This window comes from Giraffa tippelskirchi, chromosome 10 (assembly GCF_054371585.1).
Source record: "Giraffa tippelskirchi isolate mGirTip1 chromosome 10, T2T-mGirTip1v1.2.pri, whole genome shotgun sequence".
In the NCBI taxonomy this organism is placed as follows: Eukaryota; Metazoa; Chordata; class Mammalia; order Artiodactyla; family Giraffidae; genus Giraffa; species Giraffa tippelskirchi.
This window is the reverse complement of record NC_137284.1, coordinates 136,813,079-136,835,164: the sequence shown is the minus strand read 5'-3', so window position 1 is coordinate 136,835,164 and position 22,086 is coordinate 136,813,079. Positions and strand designations below refer to the sequence as shown.

Genomic DNA, 22,086 nt, shown 5'->3' with positions numbered 1-22,086 from the left:
GATATCCGCAACACATATATCTGAAAAAATAAAGGATTAGAATGAGTACATATAAAGAACTTTTATAAATCAATAATAAAACCCAAAGAGATCTCAAAAAAAAATCAGAAAATATACAAATACAGACCATAACTTACAATAAAGGAAATCCAAATGGACTATAAACATATTAAAAGATGCCAATCTCACTTATGTCCAAGAAATGCACAGAGATTCCATTTCACAACTACCAGACATTGGTAGATCAGCTGAACAGAAGTTCAGTGTTTGATAATTGTACTTATTAGTAAGGATTCAGAAAACAGGAATTAATAAAACTAATTTAGAAAGCAATTTAAGATATACCTTAAGCAATTTTGCATATAGGGATACACCCTAGAGAAATGCTCATAAAAAAGTGTGCATAACACAATTACAAACACTCAAACCTCAGCAAGAAGAAAAAGGGAACACTAAAGAGGAATGGGTAAAAAGTGGTATTTTCATACAGTAAAGTACTATACAGTAGTTAAAATTAATCACCTGGAAAATCTACATGTTCAGACTAGTTAAAACTCAAAGTTGAGAGGAAAAAAGGTTACAGAAAAATATCTGATCTATAGTATCACCTACATTAAATTTATAAACACACAAAACAATGCTATATATCCTTTATTGATATACAATTTATACTAATAAACAAAATGAAGCAAAAGTATTAAAATGTGAAGAATTATAAACAGCAAAGTTTGAACAGCAGTTATCTCTGTGTTGGGAGAAAAAGAAGGAAAGAAAGGAAAGGAACAGAGAAGAGGTACAAGGGGGTCTTCCATTTTATCTACAATGTTTTATATCTTTAAAAAAACATCTACAGAAAATTTTGCAAAATGCTAACATTTGTTAAATTGGGCAGTGACTACAATTTTCTCAGTACTGTTCCATATGCTTGGGGAAAAAAAAAATTGAAGAATTTTTTGGTCAAATGAATATATACACATGTACCAGGCAGCAGGAAAAAAAAATTTATCTCCTTTTGGAACCCACATTTGTAAAACTGTTCTACTAATGTCTCTCTGGTGCTTTACTGTCTCAGTGTGATAGAAACTTTCAAGTGTTTAGGCATAAACACATTGTACTACTGAATCTCTTTTTACCTAACAAGATGCTATCCAAGCCAAATCCCTGGTGACGTGGATACCAGTGATCTATCAACCAACACAGTGTGCAAACTCCAGCCCACATCTGTACAGTTTTAAAACCTTTTAACTTACAACTGACGCTGAAGCTGAAGCTCCAATACTCTGGCCACCTGATGTGAAAAGATGACTCACTGAAAAAGACACTGATGCTGGGAAAGATTGAGGGCAGGAGGAGAACGGGGCAACAGAGGATGAGATGGTTGGATGGCATCACTAACTCACTGGACATGAGTTTGAGCAAACTCCAGGGGAGATGGTAAAGGATAGGGAAGCCTGGCGTGCTGCAATCCATGAGGTCACAAAGAGTTGGACACGATTTAGTGACTGAACAACTTACAACTAAATTATTCCCGAGTCATTCTTGTTATTAAGCTTCATCACAGATCTTTATGCAAACCTATACCATGAATGATCCAACAGGTGATAAATCCCCAAACAACACCTCTTTCTAGCTGTAACATAATCTTCCCTCTCCACCCTACATTCTGTAGTCCCACACACCCACAGAGACTCACAGCCTTCTATATAGGTGCAGTGTTCCTGGACCTTCCCATCCTGGGCAGACTTATGTGACTCAGATAGCATCCAGGGCACTGAGCGTGAAACTGTGCTTAACCAGCAATCTAGCACACAAGCTCCTGAGAGGAACAGAATGACTTTCCATCCAAGTATGGTAAGTACATCAAGCTGAAAATGATGCCCAGGAACAAGCAGCTCCAAAAACAAGAATTCAAATAAAACTGGCTTTAGCACCCACTGTTCTGTAGACCCAGTGGCAGCCAATCTATTTTTGCTTTATTTTCTGGCTCAGTTAAAAGTACTTTAGAGAGTACACTCATCCCATCTCTTCAAAATAACTATGGAGAACACTACTTAAGTCCTACAAAAATCTGAGTTTCACACATTACCTATTGGGAATGTGTGCATCTCTCTCTGTGCTGGGGCAGGCTTCAGGGTATTTCTGTGGGTCTAAGTTTGGGACTTTATGGAGACCCTTGTGTGTGTGTGTGTCTGGGCAGGGGTGTCTGAGTGGAGGAGTCTTGAGGGGTTCTATGTATGTAGGGGAATCTCTGTGTGTGCCTGTCTTTGTGTATCAGTGCCCATCTAAGCTTCTGTCTCTGTTTATCAAATATTGCAACTCTTACAATGTTTCATTATAAATTTCCACCCTACCACAAAACTCAAAAATGATTTTCTTGCCTCTCTACTCTGAGACTGCATAAAAGAGAAAAAGAAATAAGCCAACTGCTAAGCCAACCTTATTCAACAATGAGTAAAAAACTAAGGTTCTGGTGGGTACACACTAGCACGAACCAAATTGCCTGAGATTGTGCATTTCTAACAACTCCTAGGTGATGTCAATGATTCTGGTCATAGATGGGTTTGAGTAGCAAGGATCTAAAAGATTCCAAACTTAATAAACAGCCTTTAACTATGATTAGACTTCCCATGTAGATGTTCCAGAGTCTCCTATAATTGACATGTATTTCAGATTAGCTTGAATGTTATCTTCTGACCAAAAAGTAGAAGTTATTTTGTTTTAAATGAGTCTCTGGTGAGTGTGGTTTGAATGAACCAGTCCTAAGAAGTGAATGAACCAGTCCTAAGAGGTGAAGTGTACTAAAAATATGAATTTCTAGATTTGTAAAGCTGGAACATGGAAACCTCTGTTTCCATGGTTCCAAAGGTTCTGCTACATTGTGAAGCTTCCTGGGTGGGCAACCAACTCCTTTTCTAAGGTGATAGACATCAGTTTCAACGCTGACCTCTACAAACCGCAAACATTCCTGCTTCTAGTAGTGCTCATACTAAATGAGACTATATTTATTTTCCTATCTACATTCCCTACCCTCTCCTTGAGGCCAAGAATAGTATTTTGACTTAATAACCCTACTATTTAGCAGTGGTTAGTACACAACATATAGGTGGTTTTTGCACAAAAGATGCTCAGAATGTACTGGGGGAGATTATTAGACAAATATCCGAAAGCAGTAAAATTGCTTCTCTAATTCTACAATACAGTAGAAGACCCTAAAAAGGAACTGGCATTAGACCAGTCACTTTTTCTCTTTCACAGAAACAATAGACAAGAATGTAGTAAAAATTTCTGTTCTACTTGCCTCCCAAAACAGAGTGATCTAAGACTAGAATCAGTTAAGCTTTACCCAACAAAAGCTTTGTTGAAGAAGACACTTTATAACTGTCAGGAAAAGAAGTCTTTCTTTAACCTGAAGCAGGTAATATCAATTTTGAAAGGCAGATGCACACAAGTATATACCTGGGGCAAAAAAAAAAAAAAAAAGCTCTTCCTATAGTTATGTTACATATACTCAATTCCTGGCAATGCCTTAAAAAGAAAATCAGGTGTCATTTTGGAAAAGCTGGTACTACCAGGATGGCAATTTTAGTGTCTGTCATTCTTGAGTTAAAAAGAGTTTTCACTTAAAAAGTTACTTCTATACTTCCTGCTAAACGTTAAGAAAGAAAAACTGTTAGGAAGGACAAGTTAAATGGGGGGGGGGGGGAGGAGAGAGAACAAACCCTAGTAAGTAAAATATTAAATTTTATTTGGGGTCAAATACAGTGATCTTACACTCCAAATAGTCCCTACCTTACATTACAAACAAAAATAAACTCTAGATGGACTGAAGACCAAAAGATAATAAACACAACCATGAAAACAGCTGAAGAAAATATAAAATAACTTGTTAATAAATCTGGGGTAGGAAAGGCCATTCTAAGACACAAATATGTAAGCCATAAAAGAAAAAACGGGGCTTGGGGGATTGCCAGAGAGTGGATGCACATATATATATGGCTGAATCCCTTCACTGTCACCTGAAACTGCCATGACATTGTTAATCAGCTATACTCCAATACAAAATAAAAAGTTTAAAGTCTGAAAAAAAAAACTCACCAATCTGACTACATGAAAATGTTTAATATAAACAAAGTTACAAGTCAACAAGAAACAGAGCAGGAAAAAATATTTGCAATATATATATAAAGAATTAATATCCAGGGACTTCCCTGGCCACCCAACCCTTAAGACTTGGTTAAGACTCTGTGCTTCCACTGTAGCAGGTGTGGGTTAGATCCCTGGTGGGGGGGACTAAGATCCTACATGCTATGAGGCCAGAAAAAATATATTCAGAAAATGTAAAGATTCCTATATGCCAACATGAAAAAGACAAGTTCATAGACAGAAATCTTTATCTATTTTGCTGAATCCCCAGTAGTTGGCACACAGCAGTCCTCAATAAATATCTGTTAACAAATGAATATGAATAGACAATTAAAAGAAAAAATATAAATTACCAATATATTTGAATCGGTTCTACTGAGATGGATGAAACCGGAGCCCATTATACAGAGTGAAGTAAGCCAGAAAGAAAAACAACAATACAGTATACTAATGCATATATATGGAATTTGAAAGATGGTAACGATAACCCTATATGCGAGACAGAATAAGACACACAGATGCATAGAACAATTTTATGGACTCTGAGGGAGAAGGTGAGGGTGGGACGTTCTGGGAGAATAGCATTGAAACATGTATATTATCATATGTGAAACAGAACACCATTCCATGTTCGATGCATGAGACAAGGGCTCAGGGCCGGGGCAATGGGATGACCCAGAGGGATGGGATGGGGAGGGAGGTGGGTGTGGGGTCCAGGAAGGGGAACACATGTAAACCCATGGCTGATTCATGTCAATGTATGGCAAAAACTATTACAATATTGTAAAGTAATTAGCCCCCAACTAAAATAAATAAATTTATAAAAAAAAAAAAAATTACCAATATATTCATGAAAATATTCTCAGCCTCACTGTAAGCAGAAAAATACTAATAAAAACAACAGTAAAAGACTTTTCTCATAGAAACTTCCCTGTTGGGCTTCCCTGATAGCTCAGCTGGTAAAGAATTCGCCTGTAATGCAGGAGACCCTGGTTGGCCGATCCACTGGAGAAGGGACCCACTCCAGTATTCTTGGGCTTCCCTGGTGGCTCAGCTGGTAAAGAATCCGCCTGCAATGAGGGATACCTGGATTCGATCCCTGGGTTTGAAAGATCCTCTGGAGAAAGGAAAGGCTACCCACTCCAGTATTCTGGCCTGGAGAATTCCACGGACTGTATAGTCCATGAGGTCACAAAGAGTTGGACACGACTGATTGACTTTAACTTTTCTCATAGAAGATGTAAAAATATCCAGTATTGGTAAAGGTGTAGTAAAAGGGTTTCTTGTATAACTGATGTGTAAAATGGTACTATGATTTTGAAGGCAACATGATATTATGGATTAAGTTTAAAATGTGGGTATCTTTCAACTCCAAAATTCTACTTTAAGGTGTCTATCCTAGAGAAACACTAACAGATTTACACAGAGAGAATGCATACAGATAGTTACTACAGCAAATAAAAATTACAGTAAATGTGCATGAACAAAAAAGTTTAATAAACAACAAAGCTATAGACCTTGAAAATCAATTCAGCAGTCAAAAAGTATGAGATTCATATACATGTACTGATATATAAAAAGCTCCAAGACATTCTGTTAAGTGGAAAAAGCAACCTGTAATACAACGTATATACATAATGTGCTTTTATTTATGTACAACTTATTATAAAAGTACCGATTTCTCTATGTACAATATGAATATAAATCTGAGAAAGACAAATTGACAGCAAAAGTCTCTGGGGAGGGGAAAAGACCGGCTGACAGCCAAGGAAGGAGTCTGCTTCATTAGATTGAATTATTTTACAAGAATATATTCAAGCATTACTTGTATAATTAAAAACTTCTTTTTTAAAGGTGAAAAATAATGTAAATACCATTTTACTGATATGAAGAAAACAGGAAGAACACATTATAAGAAACAGGCAGGAGATAAAAGTTCCATCTTTGACATTAGTTCTGAAGTTCAACTGCAAGTAGCCAGTTGTACACACACACACAAGACTGGCATTCTGAAGAGGGGTCCTGACTTAAAGAAATAATTTGGGGAGTTGTTGGTATATAGATGATACTCAAAGGCACAGGAATGCTGTGGATGACAGGGAAAAAACACAATGGAAAGAGCAGAGGGCCCAGGACCAAGGATAAAGTGCCCATAAAGAAGACTGAGAAGGAGCAGCTGGAGAAATAAAAGGAAAACTTGTAAAGAGGAGGGTCATGGAAGACAACAGAGGAGAGTGTTTTAATAAGAAGTTGGTGTCAAATGCTGCCAAGAAGTCTGATATGATGAGGGATGAAAAAAACAGATGGCCATGCTTCTCCATCTGATGGACATTAGCAACTTTAGCAAGAGGGCATTGTGTGAGTCAGGGTATTCGAGTAGGAGTGAGTTCGAGTCTGTGAATGGTCTTCCTGGTGGTACAGTGGCTAAGACTCTGCGCTTCCAATGCAGAGGGTGCAAGTTCCAGCCCTGATCAGGGAACTAGATTCCATATGCCACAACTAAAGATCTCTCAAGTTGCAATGATAATTGAAGGTCCATGTACTACAACTAAGATCTGGCTCAGCCAAATACATATATATAAATATATATATATATATATTTTTTTTTTTAAGTCTGTAGGGGACTTCTCTGGGGGTCCAGTGGTTAAGAATCTGGGGACACGGATTCAATCCCTGGTCCAGAAAGATTCCACATGCCTCGGTGCAACTAAGCCCATGAGCCACAACAACTGAACAGGTGCTCTAGAACCTGTGCTCCACAACAAGAGAAGCCACTGCAATGAGAACAAACAGTAGCACCCACTTGTCGCAACGAGAGAAAGTCTGTGAGCAGAAATGAAGACACAGCACAGCCCACCCTCCAAAAAATTAATTTTTAAAAAGTCTTTGGAAAGGAAAAAAGTGTAAATAGCATACATTGAAAACTTCTTTAAGAAACTTAGCTGGGCAACGGAACAGAAAGATAGGTCAGTAACAGAAAGCAGATACAGGGGTCAAAGGACAGGGTTTTCAAAATGGGCGAGATTACAGCAAGGAAATCTGTAGGACTCTGGTGGAAAGAGGAAATAACTAAAAGAAGTTCTTTAAGAAGACCAAAGAATGTGATTAGACCACTTGTGGAGGGACTGCTCTTTGACAAAATGAAAGACATGTCTTCCCCTATCATAACATGAGAGGAGAAAAAGATGAACCCCAAATGCAGGCAGGTTTACAGATCTGGGAGGTACAAAGATGAAGGAATTCTCTTTTGGTGGCTTCTGTTTTTATAACAAGTAGAGGGTATATCACCGTTTTTAAAACACTTGAAATTAGAAGTAAATAGATACAATATTAAATAATTATTTGCAGTGAGGCTTAAAGTGAACTTACTAGAGAATGTATGATGTTACTAGGCAGCACTGATCAAGCACATGAGGCTGATGATTATGAATTTATAGTGACATCGATCTGCCTGGTTCTCTGATTTTCTCTAGCAAACACTCAGCTCCATAGATGCAGGCAGCTAAAAAGGCAGATGGTTAGGTTCAACCAGTGTACCTCTCAGAGTTCCATAAAGATCAGAAGTCAACTCTGGCTGAATTGGACAGAAAAAGAATATATAGGAGGGACATGAGGTAGCTTTCAGAGTAGAGAACCTGCTCCAGGGCAACACAGCTAAAAACACCACCACAGAATGGGCTTAGGAAACACGTCATGTTTGCTTTAGGCCAAGAAGGAGCTGCTGCAGCTTGGGCTGCACAATTATTGTTCGGGGTACCAGTTGCCACTGTTGCCCCTGTGACTTGATCCTGTTGCTAAAAGCTGATGCTACAAGAAGATATGCTGACAATAGAGGGGGAAGTTGTTCAGAACATAGTGGAAAGGTTTGGGAAGACTGGACTGGCTGAGAGGATGAAGAGAATGGTAAGAGAATGAGTTATTAGGAAGACAATTGCTGACTGGGCATCAGGTAGTGACTGAGGTGGGCACCAGGTAGTGGCTAAAGTAAACAGGGAACGAGACTTCCCCTTGGAAAAGGATAGATCCTAGAGTCCAAATGGTTGCAGAGTAATCTCAGCAGCCCCCGTGGAGTAACTTGAGCAGGTTTCACTGGGAGTTTAATCAGAAAAGTAAGGGGCTGGCAGAGTGGCAAAGCCTCCCACTACTGCTGTGGGCAGTGCTTCATCTCACTAATCCCAAAGGCATCAAGGATTGGCAAAGCCCTGGGCAAGTTAATCACTCTCTTTGGGCCTGCATTTTATAATCTGTAAAATAATATTATTATTTTCTAATAATATTCATCTGATGGTCGTTATGAGGATTAAATGAGATGAGATAGAGAGATGCCTGGAAGAGAGTAAATATTCAGTAAATGGTAGCTGTAAATGAGTTATAACTGAAGCTGATAAAAGTTTCCAAGAAAAGGTAGTCAACAACATCAAATCAAATCTTTTAGAATGAATAGAAGGATTCACATTGGAGCACAGTAGGAAATAAATCTATAGAGAAGATGAAGCCAGTTTAAGTCTCAGCGTACTTAACTTTCAATGAAAGCTTTGTAGTATTCAGAATGGCTTTAAGGAAAAGGCTGATTTGTACTCAGAGAAACTCAACTAGCCAATCAAGGACCTTTATACACCTCCTTATTTTAAGTTTTTACCCTTCCTTAGGAGAAGGCAAAAGCACCCCACTCCAGTACTCTTGCCTGGAAAATCCCATGGATGGAGGAGCCTGGTAGGCTACAGTCCATGGGGTCGCTAAGAGTCGGACACGATTGAAGCGACTTAGCAGTAGCACCCTTCCTTAATTTAAGTTCTAAGCTAAGAAGAACCAGGTGCTCCAAACCAACCCATTTCTATTGATAGACTCCTGGGGGAAAAATAAAGAAAGAATAGGAAATCACCAGCTATTAACGCAGTGTCCAAGAGGGAAAACCGCTAACTGAACTGTGGCAGAATACAGGTCCGGAGGAGGGGACTGAAAATCATACACGTCATTTGGCTTCAGTGATTTAATTTAATCAAAGTAGTTTTACTTACAACTATTATAGAAGTTGTGTTATCTACAACTATTATAGAAGTCCACTGCCTTCTCCTCTGCTCAGCTCTCATCAAATCTGGGGCCATAGGTCATTCAGACCGTAAAAAGCTCCTACAAATTCCATAGAAACCTGATCAAGCTAACTAAACCTCTTATTGGGGGAGTGGAATCTCAGCTCCTGTAATTCTGCATACTACCTGAACACATTGGTGGGGGGTGGACTGGGGCAGATGCCAAGATACACTGTTCTTTCATTCCACGTCAGTTGTCCCCCTCTGAATTATTTAAACAAGAACTACCTAGGACTACCAAGAAAGAACCAAACCTGAATGAATATCCCAATAAATCTCTACCTTTTTTTTTTTCCTTTACTGTGGGGAAGGGGAACACTTTCAAGGAAATGACAAAGAAACTAACTCTCCCTTTTCAAGGAACTCTCCATTTCTATTAACTGGACGCTAGGACCTAACTTGTCTTCCTCAAGACATTAAATACACAACTGCAACTTCAGCTCTGAACAACCTCCTGAAACAGCTCTTAATGTTCAATCTTTCCCAGGAAAAGTAGAATTCAGAAATTATACTAATACAAAATATAGGCTGCCTTGTCAGAAAATTCATAAATGTTGACATAGATATACGGTAGATCATTAAACAAACTCAATAAATAAAAAGAAATGGCCTGTTAATGAAATAACAGAAAATCCACAAAAATATACAGATTAAGATTTAAAAGTTCAGTCTAAGCTTTAAACAGAGAAATACTTCAACTGAAAAGCAATGGAGTTTGGGTGTGAGAATCAAACAGATTAGAGTTCTGTTGGCTCATATCAGTTACTAAATGTGTAACCTTGACACAAAATCTCTTCAACCCTCAGTTTCCTCAATAAAACAAGGATAATACAACCTATTTCTGACAGCTCTTAAAAGGCTTAAATAAAATAGTATGTGTAAAGCTCTAATACAATGCCTGGGACACAGCAGGAATACATAACAGTATGCTTCCCCTTTTAATTTTCAAAATGTTTCATTACAGATCAATTCATAAAGAAGGTGAGTCTTAAAGAACAAGGAAAATGTTAGCTGGACAGGAAAGAGGAGCATAGTCCTCTAGCACTCCTGATTTATTCATAACTTTAAAAATAAGAATACATCTCTCTAATTATCACTCAATTACTAATATGAAAATGCATCATTGATCTTGAAACACTTTTTTATACACACATATAAGATCCTCTTCTCCCGCTGTCATAATTTTATAATTGTTTGAGAGTCTACATTTATACAATTTTTTCCCATCCTCTTCCCTAAAGCCCTGACTCAGATCCTCTTCACTTTGGTTTTACTCCTTACTTAGGATGACCTAAGTCTTAAATCAGAGACATACCTTAGAGTTCACTGAGTATTTTGAAAGACTTCTGGGAGAAAGCCAGAACCCAGAGACTAAGAAGTTAGAGTCAGTGTGGCATAATAAAAAGAAATGGGCTTTGGCAACAAAGGCTTAAAACAGGGATTTCAAGTCCTACCTCTGCCCCCCTCTAGATGCATAACCTTGGTCAAGGCACTTTGCCTTCTCTGGACCCCATTTCCTTATCTGTGAAATGGAGATAATGCCACTTATATCTCATTGTGTGGCTGTCAGGATTAGAAAAATGCTGATGACAATTCCTGGCATAGAAAGGGCCAATTAGGAAAAAAAAAAAGAAAGGGCCAATTAATGGTAACTGTTACTAGGGTCAATCTGCCAATTGCCTTACTGAACATTCTGCAAGGCTGTACTTTCCTAACTGGGGAAAGGAACAAAACTGCTCTTGCATTCCCATGACTATATCCAAAAGGTTCCATTTTAGTAATCCATAATTAACCAAATAAAGAGCTTAAAGAATTCAGGACAAGAAGGCGCTAGCATGGCTGAACTCATTCTCTGCTGACAGCAACAAAGCCAGCACAAGGTGGATTTCCTTGCCAAAAAAAAAGAATCTGCTTGAACATGGTCATTACTGATATTGATGTAAGCACAAACTTGTTGTGGTTCTTAAGCTCACAGATTTATCATCAGAAAGTTCTACCTTTTCTGAAATAAATTCTCTCCCACGTTGCTTTCTCTACTGTGGTATGACATTGCTATTACCCCATTTTCAAGAACACAGGAAAGAAATCCTCTCAAATATTGCTACTGCATTCACAGTGGACCGTATCGTCCTATTTCACAGATCACTTCTTACAGAGATTTTTGGTTTGTTGAGTTCACTTACAAAGAAAGACATTATACACAAATATATGACAGCCACGGTGACAAGATCTGTCCCCAGAGCACCACAAGTTACAGGATGGAGGTAGGTGCCAAAGATAAGACAGGACTGAGTAACCTGCACACCATATGTTCACTCTTATTAAATGCGCACTTGGGAATTCTGACTCTTATAAAAAAGTTTATTTCCCTCGTGTGACTGAATAGAGTAACGGTACTAAGAAAACTAATGACAGACACATAAATAGAGTAAGGGAAACCATCAATGGGGGGAAATAAGCTTAAGATAAATAAGCTTGTATGTGACAGTTAAAAAATGAGAGCAACAGTCATCAATTACATGGTCAAAGGTAGCTATTTCAATCCTTAGTACCTCCAGTCCTTCCCTACATTAAATAAAAGCAGAAGGGAGTGAAAGTCAGAATGATTATTTAAATAAACTAAAAAAAAAAAAATTAAGAAAAGTTCAACAAATCAAAATCACACTGCAGTCCCTTGGGGAGATGACTTTCAACTTTAAGAAAGGTCAGTCTCGCGCACTTGTTTTAATTGAACTACTTCAATGTCAAGAAAGTTAAAGGTTCCACCCCCTAAAAGCTGCTCAAAATGCCTGCAGTTGTGTCACAGGGCTGCATCCTCGCCCAGAGCTTCGCCTGTTTAACTTCCAGTGGAGAAGCTGTTTTCTGGTTGTAATTAACATTGTAAGGCAAGCTCAGCCCTGTCTTTCATAGCCTTGAGGCTGCTGAGTAAATCTAGAATCATGGGACCCATATTTTAATGCTGGAAAAACAGGAAGAAGGTGGTTCAGCAACAAGGAAAATGGTCAAGAAACACATCTAGAATTAGGAAAAACAGACTGATATGCTGGCCTATCATGTTGTTCACTGCTTTATATAGAAGCTATTGAACTGTATATACCTTTTAAAGGAAGCCACGGTGGTGCGCTCAAGCCATGATTGGAGGAAGAAAAAAATAAAATCAACTCTTAACAATAGCTATAATTTCTTAAGCCCTTATTATATGTGCCAAGTTCAACAGTGAGTCCTCTACAAATATTTCTAACCTTCAATCATATCAGTAACCTCATTTTGTAAAAGAGACAACTAAGACTCAGAGAATTTAGAAATTACCCAAAAGCTAGCTTGTAGGGGTACTAGGATTCAAATCCAGGACTGCATGGACTGTAAATCCCATGTCCTAAAGGCCATTTGTTGGAGAACTCCTTGGCAAGTCCAGTGGTTAAAACTCTGAGCTTTCACTGCTAGGACCCAGCATTCAATTTCTGGTAAACTAAAGATCCCACAAGCTGCATGGCAAGGTCAAATAAATAAAGGCAATTTGTTGAACACTATTACGCTCGAGACATAATCTGTAGATTTTACACAAAATGACCCTTAATCACAGAATTTGGCCAAAGTTATAAAGCAACTCAACTAATTACAAATGTTTCAGATTTCCAGACTCATAGCTGGGTACTACCAGCTTTGGTGACCATGTGTGTGTGAATGTGTGAAAGTCGCTCAGTCATGTCCAACTCTTTGCAACCCCATGGACTATACAGTCCATGGAATTCTCCAGGCCAGACTACTGGGGTGGGTAGCTGTTTCCTTCTCTGGGGGGATCCTCCCAACCCAGGGATTGAACCCAAGTCTCCGGCATCGCAGGTGGATTCTTTACCAGCTGAGTCACCAGGGAAGCCCAAGAACACTGGAGTGGGAAGCCTATCCCTTCTCCAGCGGATCTTCCTGACCTAGGAATCGTACCGGGGTCTCCTGCATTACAGGCTGATTCTTTACCAGCTGAGCCACAAGGGAAGCCATGGTGCCCATGCTGCCTCTCTTTCCCCCAATAATTCTGCCCAGAGGAGTTTCATAATGCAAAGGAGAAAGACACTGTCCTAAAGCATCATTAAACAAATTCCTTTAGTCTTGCCTCTGACGTTATCACTGTATTTTAGTAATTAGAACGCAAGAGTTCTCTGATTTACACCTTAATAATGAGGCTATTACAATCAAAGTTAGGCTGGATACAAGGTTTCAACACAGCTGAGTCCTGCACAGTCAAACCAACGCAGATTTCACATCACTTTCTTGCTGTTCTGATAAATCATTCACAAAACGAAAAACCCGGTACGTCACTGTGTTCGCATAATACCTCAGAAATTACAGTGATAATCTACAACCCTGTTTTTGCAACATCTGCCATTTTTCTCTACTGATTTGCTTTCTGAGAGGACAGACACCACAGACAGCCATTGCAAGGGTAATACTGAGAATATCAAACATTCAGGCACATCTACTCCTTGGTGTTCTGAGACTACTGCCACTTCAAAACTATATCTGAAAGAAGCTGGCAGCTGAGTCAGAAAATCTCACAGTGATCGCCTTTCCCAAAAGTAGAAGCATTTCTTCCTAACACTTGCGGACCATAATAAAAGAACCAATAAAAACAATTGTTCTTTTCATACACAGTCTAATAATCTTGGTGACCAACTACTGAGCTGAGAGGACAAACCTCTGAAGAGAAGAGTGAAGTGAATCTCTCCATTACCCTATTACCCTTCTACTTTCAGAGAAAACCTAAGGATCTTGCGGTATGTGGGACGAAGGGCACGGCATCAGTACTGCTAGATGGAAGCGCCTGGCCACAGAAACGCAGAGAGTCATCTTCTGTACAGAAACCAGACAACTGAGGATCTCAACGCGAGGTAACTACTCCTTACAGAAAAGACGTCCAAACGGAAAAGCTCTTTCAACCCTTATTACTGGGTGAACTCTCAGAAGCTGTAAGGCTTTCCTACACCATCGGGGTCTTCTCCCCGCCAATCTGGTAAATACACACGGGAGTAGGTTAGGAGTACAGAGAGGTGTAATACAAGGTACCTCTCCTCTCCCAGCCTATTCCAAGTAGTAAGGGAGGGCGCTACCTCCATGTTATTCCCAGCGAACTACGGCCGTACCACCCGGAGTCTTCGCCCCCCAGCACTGGGGCCCGGGTGGGGGCATCTCTGAGAGAGCGGGTTTAAGGGGAAAAGAGATGTCTCTACTTCCACCATCAGAAGGGAGGGCGTGGAGAGTGGTGCCGCCGCGCCGAGACGATCTGCGGTTCCCCACCACCCTCCCTCTCCGAAAGAGGCAGCCCGGCCCCAAATACCTTCTTGACTGTGCGCGGCGCCTCGGAGACGGTGCCGTCGGGGCTGACCAGGGCCTCGCCGCCGTCGCGGTGCCTCTGATGCTGGTGATGAGGGTCGCTCCGCTTCATGGCCGACGCCTGAGGCACTTTCCCAGCGGCCGGGCTGAGAGCCGCGGCGGGCCCCGATCCCGGACCGGGGGCCGGGGGCCGCTCCGCCGCCGGAGCTGGAGCTTCAGGGTCCCCGCCACCCGCTGGGGGGGCCATGGCGCTCACGGCCGCTGTGCTCAGTCCCAGCTGCGGCTCCGCCTCGGAAGGGCTCAGGTCCTTCAGCTCCACCTCAGGCACCTTCGCGGCAGCAGCTGCTGACACGACCTGCACCGACATCACCGCCTCCACTGCAACCGCCGGCTCAGACTCTAGCTCCGGCTCGGCCCCGCCTCCTGCCTCCCTTCCCCTTCCCTCCCCCATTCCCCCACTCCTCCCCTCCATCGCCTCCGCTCCCACCCCCTTCCTCTGCCCGCCCGCCAACTCTCCAGCCAGCCCCGGCTCCTCCCTCCCCGCCCCGCCCCGCCCCGCCCCTCCCCGCCCCGCCCCTCCCCGCCCCACCCGGCTAGCTCGCGCGCGTGGTGCCACGGAACCTGTAGTGCGCTTGTTCAGGGCCGCTCGCTGCGAAAACACCGTGGGACCTCAGCCCCCGACCAGCACTGCGCGCTGCCGAGGGCGGGGCCGCGATGCCTCCTGGGAATTGTAGTCCCTGTCGCCTTCCGGCTAGCGGGATTCTGTACTAGTAGTGGAGATCTAGTCCAGGCGACTAACGGAAAGGAGTGAGAACGAGTGACACGACAAAGGACATGAGAAAGAGAAAGTCTCCAGAGGAACTGGGGCTTCCGAGGAGACAACGCTAGAAACCCTCCGCCTGGGAAGGTGGGGGAAGAAAGGACTCTCTACCCTGACAGTGTACATTTCCTCCCCGTGTGCTAGTCTAAGATCACGTAAGCGGGCATTTAAAGGAAAAGCGGCATCACGTGGGGAGAGCGCCGGCCTCAGGATTAAAGTGACTTGATTTTTTCTGCCTCAGTGAAAGGGAACCCTAACACCTTTCTGAACTTTAATGGCTTTGTTTTTAGAAATGGCTTTTGTTTTAGAAAGAATAAAATAAGACCTCACGTGCTAGAACATTCTGGGCTTAAAGTTTACTATCAGTCCAAAAAAATAGAAGTTCGGTATTACTAGGTAGGAAATTTTAAGGCCAAAGAGTCAGACACCACTTAGCGACTAAACAACGACAAAAGAATTACACGTTGCCTTAAGCTTAACTCTTTTGCCCTGTTAATTCTTTTTCTTTCTTCTCCTTTTTCTCTTTGCCCCTCCAATCAGCTTGTGGGATCTTAGTTCAGGAATTGAACCCCGGGCCTTCTGCAGTGAAAGTAGTGAGTCCTAACCACCCAACCACCAGGGAATTCCAACTCTGTGAATTCTAATAGATGTCTAACGTAAGTTTGCATGCCAGTGGCACAAAGAGGTAAAATAAACCAAAATGTCAGAGTTTAGAGCACAGAAAGGTTTGTTACAGAGTGCTAGGCACAAGAGGGAGCTAGTGCTCAAGAAAACCCAAACTTCCAGATAGACAAAATTTGGGGTGAGGGCTGCCAATGTGTGACTATTCTGATTGGTTGGATGATGTCTGGATGTCTGGGGAATCTCAACCTTCTGGTTCCAACGTGTCTAGGGTACACATACTTGCGGTCACATGCACGCCGTCACCATCATCTGCCTGGGTAGGGGATTTTAGGTTCTGTAGAAGAGCTCAGAGATATGTATCAGATTATTTATATCTCTTCAGGAGGAGCCAAGAGTCCTGTGACTCTATTGTCCTATTAAATGTGTGAGCCTGCTCTTTGGAATTTGGGGAATACATAAAAGATTAAAGTCTTTTTTTTTTATTATTACAGACAAGAAACAGAGGACATGGAAGAGCTTTTGTCCCGAAGAGGGTCCCACAGAGTCTTGCTTGGTTTCAGGGATATGATGTAAAATTCAGATAAGTATATCAGCAAAGAGGGATACTAACAAATATGAACAGTGATTTCCTTAAGTGATGGGATTTGGGGTGAGTTTTTTGGGTTTTTTTACTTTGTATTTTTCTGTATTATTTTTAAATTTAAAATTTATTTTAAAAGGTGTAAACATAAAGGCATTTATGGCAGTTTCATTTTTAATAATGAAAAGGTATCTGAAACTAATGTCCAACAATAGGGGAATGGTTGTTTAGTCGCTAAGTCATGTCCCGACTCTTTTGCGACCCTATGGATTGTAGGCCATCAGGTTCCTCTGTCCATGGGATTTCCTAGGCAAGAATAGTAGAGTGGGTTGCCATTTCCTACTCCAAGGGATCTTCCTAACCCAGGGTTCACACTTGTATCTCCTGCCTTCACAGGCAGATTCTTTACCACTGAGCTACCAGGGAGGGAAACCCAGGGGAGTGGTTACAACGTTTAAAAAATTAAGTTGGCCAAGAACTTTTTTTTTTAATGATAAAGGGAAATAAATGCTTGTGATAAAATAAGTTAAACAGCAGAGACAAATTGCACATTCTGTTAGATTTTAACTATGTAAAGAATACTTGGAAAAAATAATATATTAAAATACAGTTGACTCCGACAGATTATAGGGTATGCCATTTCTTCTCTGTTCTCAGAGAACTTGAGGCAAAGGGGATCTTATGGTTTATGGTTGTTCAGAGAGTAAGTGATAGCCCTGACAACCTCAGAAGGCCATTGGACATCTAGATTTGGAGTGATTATTTTTTCCTTGGCAAAAATGAGAGGGAGAAATCACCTGCCTTGATCTCCTTCCCAGTGCTACTACTATCTTGGAAATCTGTTCATTTGTGGAATTGTCCTACCCTGAATTGAATCTTTTGTATCCTGGCCTTCAAACTTTGTATGTAACACTGAGTTAGAAGGCATTTGAGCACTGCCATTTCACAAAGCCTACAAGTCCACCAGACACAAGGGCTTCTTAAGCTTTCTCTTCACACTCTGGCTTTCAGAATTTCCTTCCTGTTATAAAGAACCAGCTCAGAGCTTCATCCCCCAGCTGTCGGAGAAGAGATTAGCAGTTCTGTAACTGATTTCTTTCTTCCCCCTAATGCACCAGGGAGCTGTGGTACAGCCACCTGGCATGTGTTGAAGCTCTTAGGCAGCAGCTGCCTACCTGGATGGCCACTAGACTTGATTACTGAGGGAATGAACTAATTTTTCAATGGGATGTGGTTACAAAACATAAGAAGTTGGAGCACTGGAAAGAAACTGATATTCATCCTTTCTTTATCCAGGCACCATCCTCTGCTTGAGGCCGCACATAAGGGCACATTCCTTACCCATTCTCAACTTATACCTGCTTCCTCCATCTTATTACTGAGGGACACTAGGCACAGCTGAAGGTGGAAATACCATAATGAAAACAGGATGACTAAACGCAAGTTTATGAACTATTTAGTTTATGATAAGGAGTACCTCAAAGCTGTATATTGTCACCCTGCTTATTTAACTTATATGCAGAGTATATTATGCGAAATGCCAGGCTGGATGAAGCACAAGCTGGAATCAAGATTGCTGGGAGAAATATAAAAAACCTCAGATAGGCAGACGACACCACCCTTGTGGCAGAAAGCAAAGAAGAACTAAAGAGCCTCTTGAAACTGAAAGAGGAGAGTGAAAAAGTTGGCTTAAAAACCCAACATTCAAAAAACTAAGATCATGGCATCTGGTCCCATCACTTCATGGCAAATAGATGGGGAAACAATGGAAACAGTGAGAGACGTTATTTTGGGGGGCTCCAAAATCACTGCAGATGGTGACTGCAGCCATGAAATTAAAAGACACTTGCTCCTTGGAAGAAAAGCTATGGCCAACCTAGACAGCATATTACAAAGCAGAGACATTACTTTGCCAACAGTGGTCCATCTAGTCAAAGCTATGGTTTTTCCAGGAGTCATGTACAGATGTGAAAGTTGGACTATAAAGAAAGCTGAGTGCCGAAGAATTGATGCTTTTGAACTGTGGTGTTGGAGAAGACTCTTGAGAATCCCAACCAGTCCATCCTAAAGGAAATCACTCCTGAATATTCACTGGAAGGACTGATGCTGAAGCTGAAACTCCAATACTTTGGCCATCTGATGGGAAGAACCGACTCATTGGAAAAGACGCTGATGCTAGGAAAGATAAAAGGCAGGAGAAGAAGGGGACGACAGAGGATGAGATGGTTGGATGGCATCACCGACACAATGGACATGAGTTTGAGCAAGCTTCAGGAGTTGGTGATGGACAGGGAAGCCTGGCTTGCTGCAGCCCATGGGGTTGCAAAGAGTTGGACACAACTGAGCGACTGACCTGACCTGAACTGATAATTAGACTATAGAACTTCTTCCTTCACCTGGCTCATTCAGCTTCCAGACCCTGACAGGCAGAAATGTATCTTCCCTGCAGGAGACTGGAAGAACTTCTCTAAGGTATCTGACCAGTCCAATAGAGAAAACTTGAAGATAAACATCGGGAGTTCCCCCAAGGAAATAGGCCAGCCAGATCACCCTTAGTGAAGACCACACCTACATTCGCAGAGTTTCCAGAGAACTACTTAGTGCCACACTCTTAGTATGAGCAGATAAAGTCACCAGAAATAAAAAGAAAACCTTTAATATGGAAGACAGAGACCAACATAAGCAAACAGAAAAAAACAACTGGGAGAAAACAGAGGCTATGCATCAAGAAGAAATCATGACCCCCTCAAAACTCATTAATATCCTCAGAGACTTAAGATATTGTATTTGTGAAAGAACATGCTGTTTCAAGAAGTGAACATTCAGAAAACAAACATGAGACCTTTAAAATGAAAGCATACTAAGAGAAAATATTTAAATAAAAAGAGGGAGAAATTGGGAATTCCCTGGTGGTCTACTGGTTAGGACTCTGAACTGTCACTGCTGAGGACCCTGGTTCAATCCCTGATTGGGGAACTAAGATCCCACAAGCTGCACTGACCCCACCAAAAAAGATAGGAAGAAATTACAAATAGGGAAGATGCAGTTTATCTTTCTCAGATTGTTGAATAATGGTGGCTTCTTTCTTTTTTCTGTTTTTGAAGTATAGTTGATTTACAATTTTGTGTTAGTTGTGTCTAATGCACATTTCAACATGATAGGCTCAATGGATTTCGTAGCCACAGTTTTCTGGAAAAGTCAATCTCTTATGAATTGTTTTTCAGATCTTCAATACATTTTTTTCTCTAATTCAAAAAAATAGAAAAGAAAATGGAGGGTCAGTCCAAGAAGACCAAATCATATGAGTGCCAGAAAGGTAACAGAAAACTAGAGGTGGGGGAGGGCAGATTCATCAAACAAATAACTCAAAAAATTTTCCAAAGCTGAAAAATGAGAATTTCCATAATGAAAGGGGCCACTAGGTGCCCAACCCAATGGATGAAAACAGACCTACATTAATATACATCGTTGTTTTTTCGTTTGGTTGGTTTTGTTTTTGATTTTTTTTTTTTTTTTGGCTGGGCCATGTGGCATGAAGGATCCCTGACCAGGGATCGAACCCACACCCCCCTACAGTGGGAGTGTTAACCACTGGACTGTCAAGGAAGTCCTCATATACATCATTGTTAAATTTCAAAATTCTGGGGACAAAGAGACAATCCTTCAAATGTCTGGAGTGGGTCAAGAAGCATTTTTACAAAAACTCAATAGAAAGATATGAACTTCTTAAAATGAACTTCAGGGAGCCAGAAGATACTGCCTTCAAGTGCTACAGACCCTCTGTTTGCCTTCTCTAGAGAATGAACTGATAACCACCCAGATTTGGGAAGGGCAGTCATCAGAATGTTCAGAGTTAGACAGGGGATCAGAGACCAATCCTCCTGCTTTCATTTCTACCTTCTGGAGTAACTGCTGCCTCCAATTCAGAAGCTTTTAGGGGTGCTGCAATATAAGTTTTCCCTATTGCTGGCTAAAACTTTAAGTTTTTCAAGTCTGTCAAATATCACTCATTTGTTTTCCAGCTTTCAAAACTGTCACTACTGACTCCTCCCTACTCCACCTCTTTTTTCCTCCTAGTAGGTAGAGTAAAAAAGAGCTAAGTCCTTATCCTCCATATTGGAAAGATGTAGATCTATTTGACTTTTCAAACTATATCATGCATATAACTGAGATGAAAATTCAAACTTTAAAAGCAGGCAAAACTCTATTGTACAGAACAGGGAATTATAGACATTATTTTGTAATAACTTTAAATGGAGTGTAATCTATAAAAATACGAATCACTGTGGGGTTTCCCTGGTGGCTCAATTGGTAAAGAATCCGCCTACAATACAGGAGACCTGGGTTCTATCCCTGGGTCAGGGAAGTTCCCCTGGAGAAGGAAATGGCAACCCACTCCAGTAGTGCTGGACACCGGAAATCAATATAATACTGTAAATCAACTATACTTCAATAAAAAATATAATTAAAAAAATTAAAAAGCTGTCAAAAGCAATACATAGTTTATGGATGCATAGCTTCACTTGCACATATGAAAATATAAACAATGGACTGAAAGAAGACCCACTAAATTCAGATAGTTGTTTTTTGGTTGAGGAAGGGGAAAGTGGGAGGAAAAATGGAATAGGGGTGTTGGTCAAAGAGGACTTAGCTAAATCTGTTTTACTTTATTTCTTCATAAATGTAGGTTGGAAGAAAATATGGTAACATTTTTTTAAGTTTTTTTTTTTTACATTTTAAAATTTATTTCTGAGTAGTGGGAATATGAGTGTTTATTAGGTTGTTCCTTGTGCTTTTCTGTATCAATTTCTCAGATTAAAAAAAAAAGACACAGGCAGAGGAAGGGTTAGAGCAGTAGACATACTGCTTACAAGAATCTGGGACCAACAGAGGCAGGTCTTACAACCTGGGAAGATGGATGACTGAGTTTGAGAGGGGTAAGGGGGGCCCAATAGAGCTGCTCAGGGCGGAGCCAACTTGAGGGGTGAAAACATGTTGACCTCAGGACAACAGGACAGCCAAACCAAGTTCCTCTTGGACCCTGAGGAGTTTCTTTCAGGAGTCTAACTCAAGAGTTTTGGTAAGAAAGTGGCCACTGTTGCTCAGTCACAAGATTTGGCACTCCTATAAAAATACTAACATATACAATTGGTCTGTGGGAGTGTCCACAAAATTTTAGGTTTCCAACAGCTGCCTAGCCAGCGTTCACAAAAGGTAGGCCCACGGTGTCCTCTAGTGGTCACAGTGTCTATCAGCCTCCACAGACAGGTAACATTTCTGAGCTTTTTAAAACCCAGAATAAACTTCAACACACTATTATAACACAACTAAAGAAAGAAGAGATGGAGGGGATGTACATGGAAATAGAAAGAAAATCATTTAACATTTCTCCTTGTTTCAAAAACGATCATTAGACAACACTGATCATTTTTATTGTTTTGAATACTGCTATGGATAAGGTTTAAAAATAGCTTTACTACTGAAGACATACAGATGGCCAA

General features: G+C 40.9%; 1 protein-coding gene and 1 long non-coding RNA gene across 7 annotated transcripts in view; one reads left to right on the top strand and one right to left on the bottom strand.

Annotated features, from left to right (window-relative positions):
- Positions 1–14,947, bottom strand: part of AHCYL2 (adenosylhomocysteinase like 2) — a 192,344-nt gene extending 177,397 nt beyond the window's left edge. For 5 of the 6 annotated variants that reach the window (XM_081531293.1, XM_081531296.1, XM_081531288.1 and 2 more), the window contains exon 1: positions 14,566–14,947. Coding sequence is in view for 3 of the 6 variants with exons in the window: in XM_081531288.1 (XP_081387414.1) it covers positions 14,566–14,928 (363 nt within the window). In the remaining 3 variants the exon portion in view is untranslated. Of the gene's footprint in view, positions 1–5,229; positions 5,311–14,565 lie in introns of those variants that run through there. The other variant, XM_081531295.1, reaches the window with a different exon arrangement.
- Positions 14,948–15,189: 242 nt separating this feature from the next.
- On the top strand, positions 15,190–19,487 carry LOC145522578 (uncharacterized). Its single transcript, XR_014066040.1, has 3 exons — positions 15,190–15,468; positions 16,497–16,654; positions 17,882–19,487. It is a non-coding gene; the product is annotated as an uncharacterized LOC145522578 (long non-coding RNA).
- Positions 19,488–22,086: the final 2,599 nt, after the last annotated feature.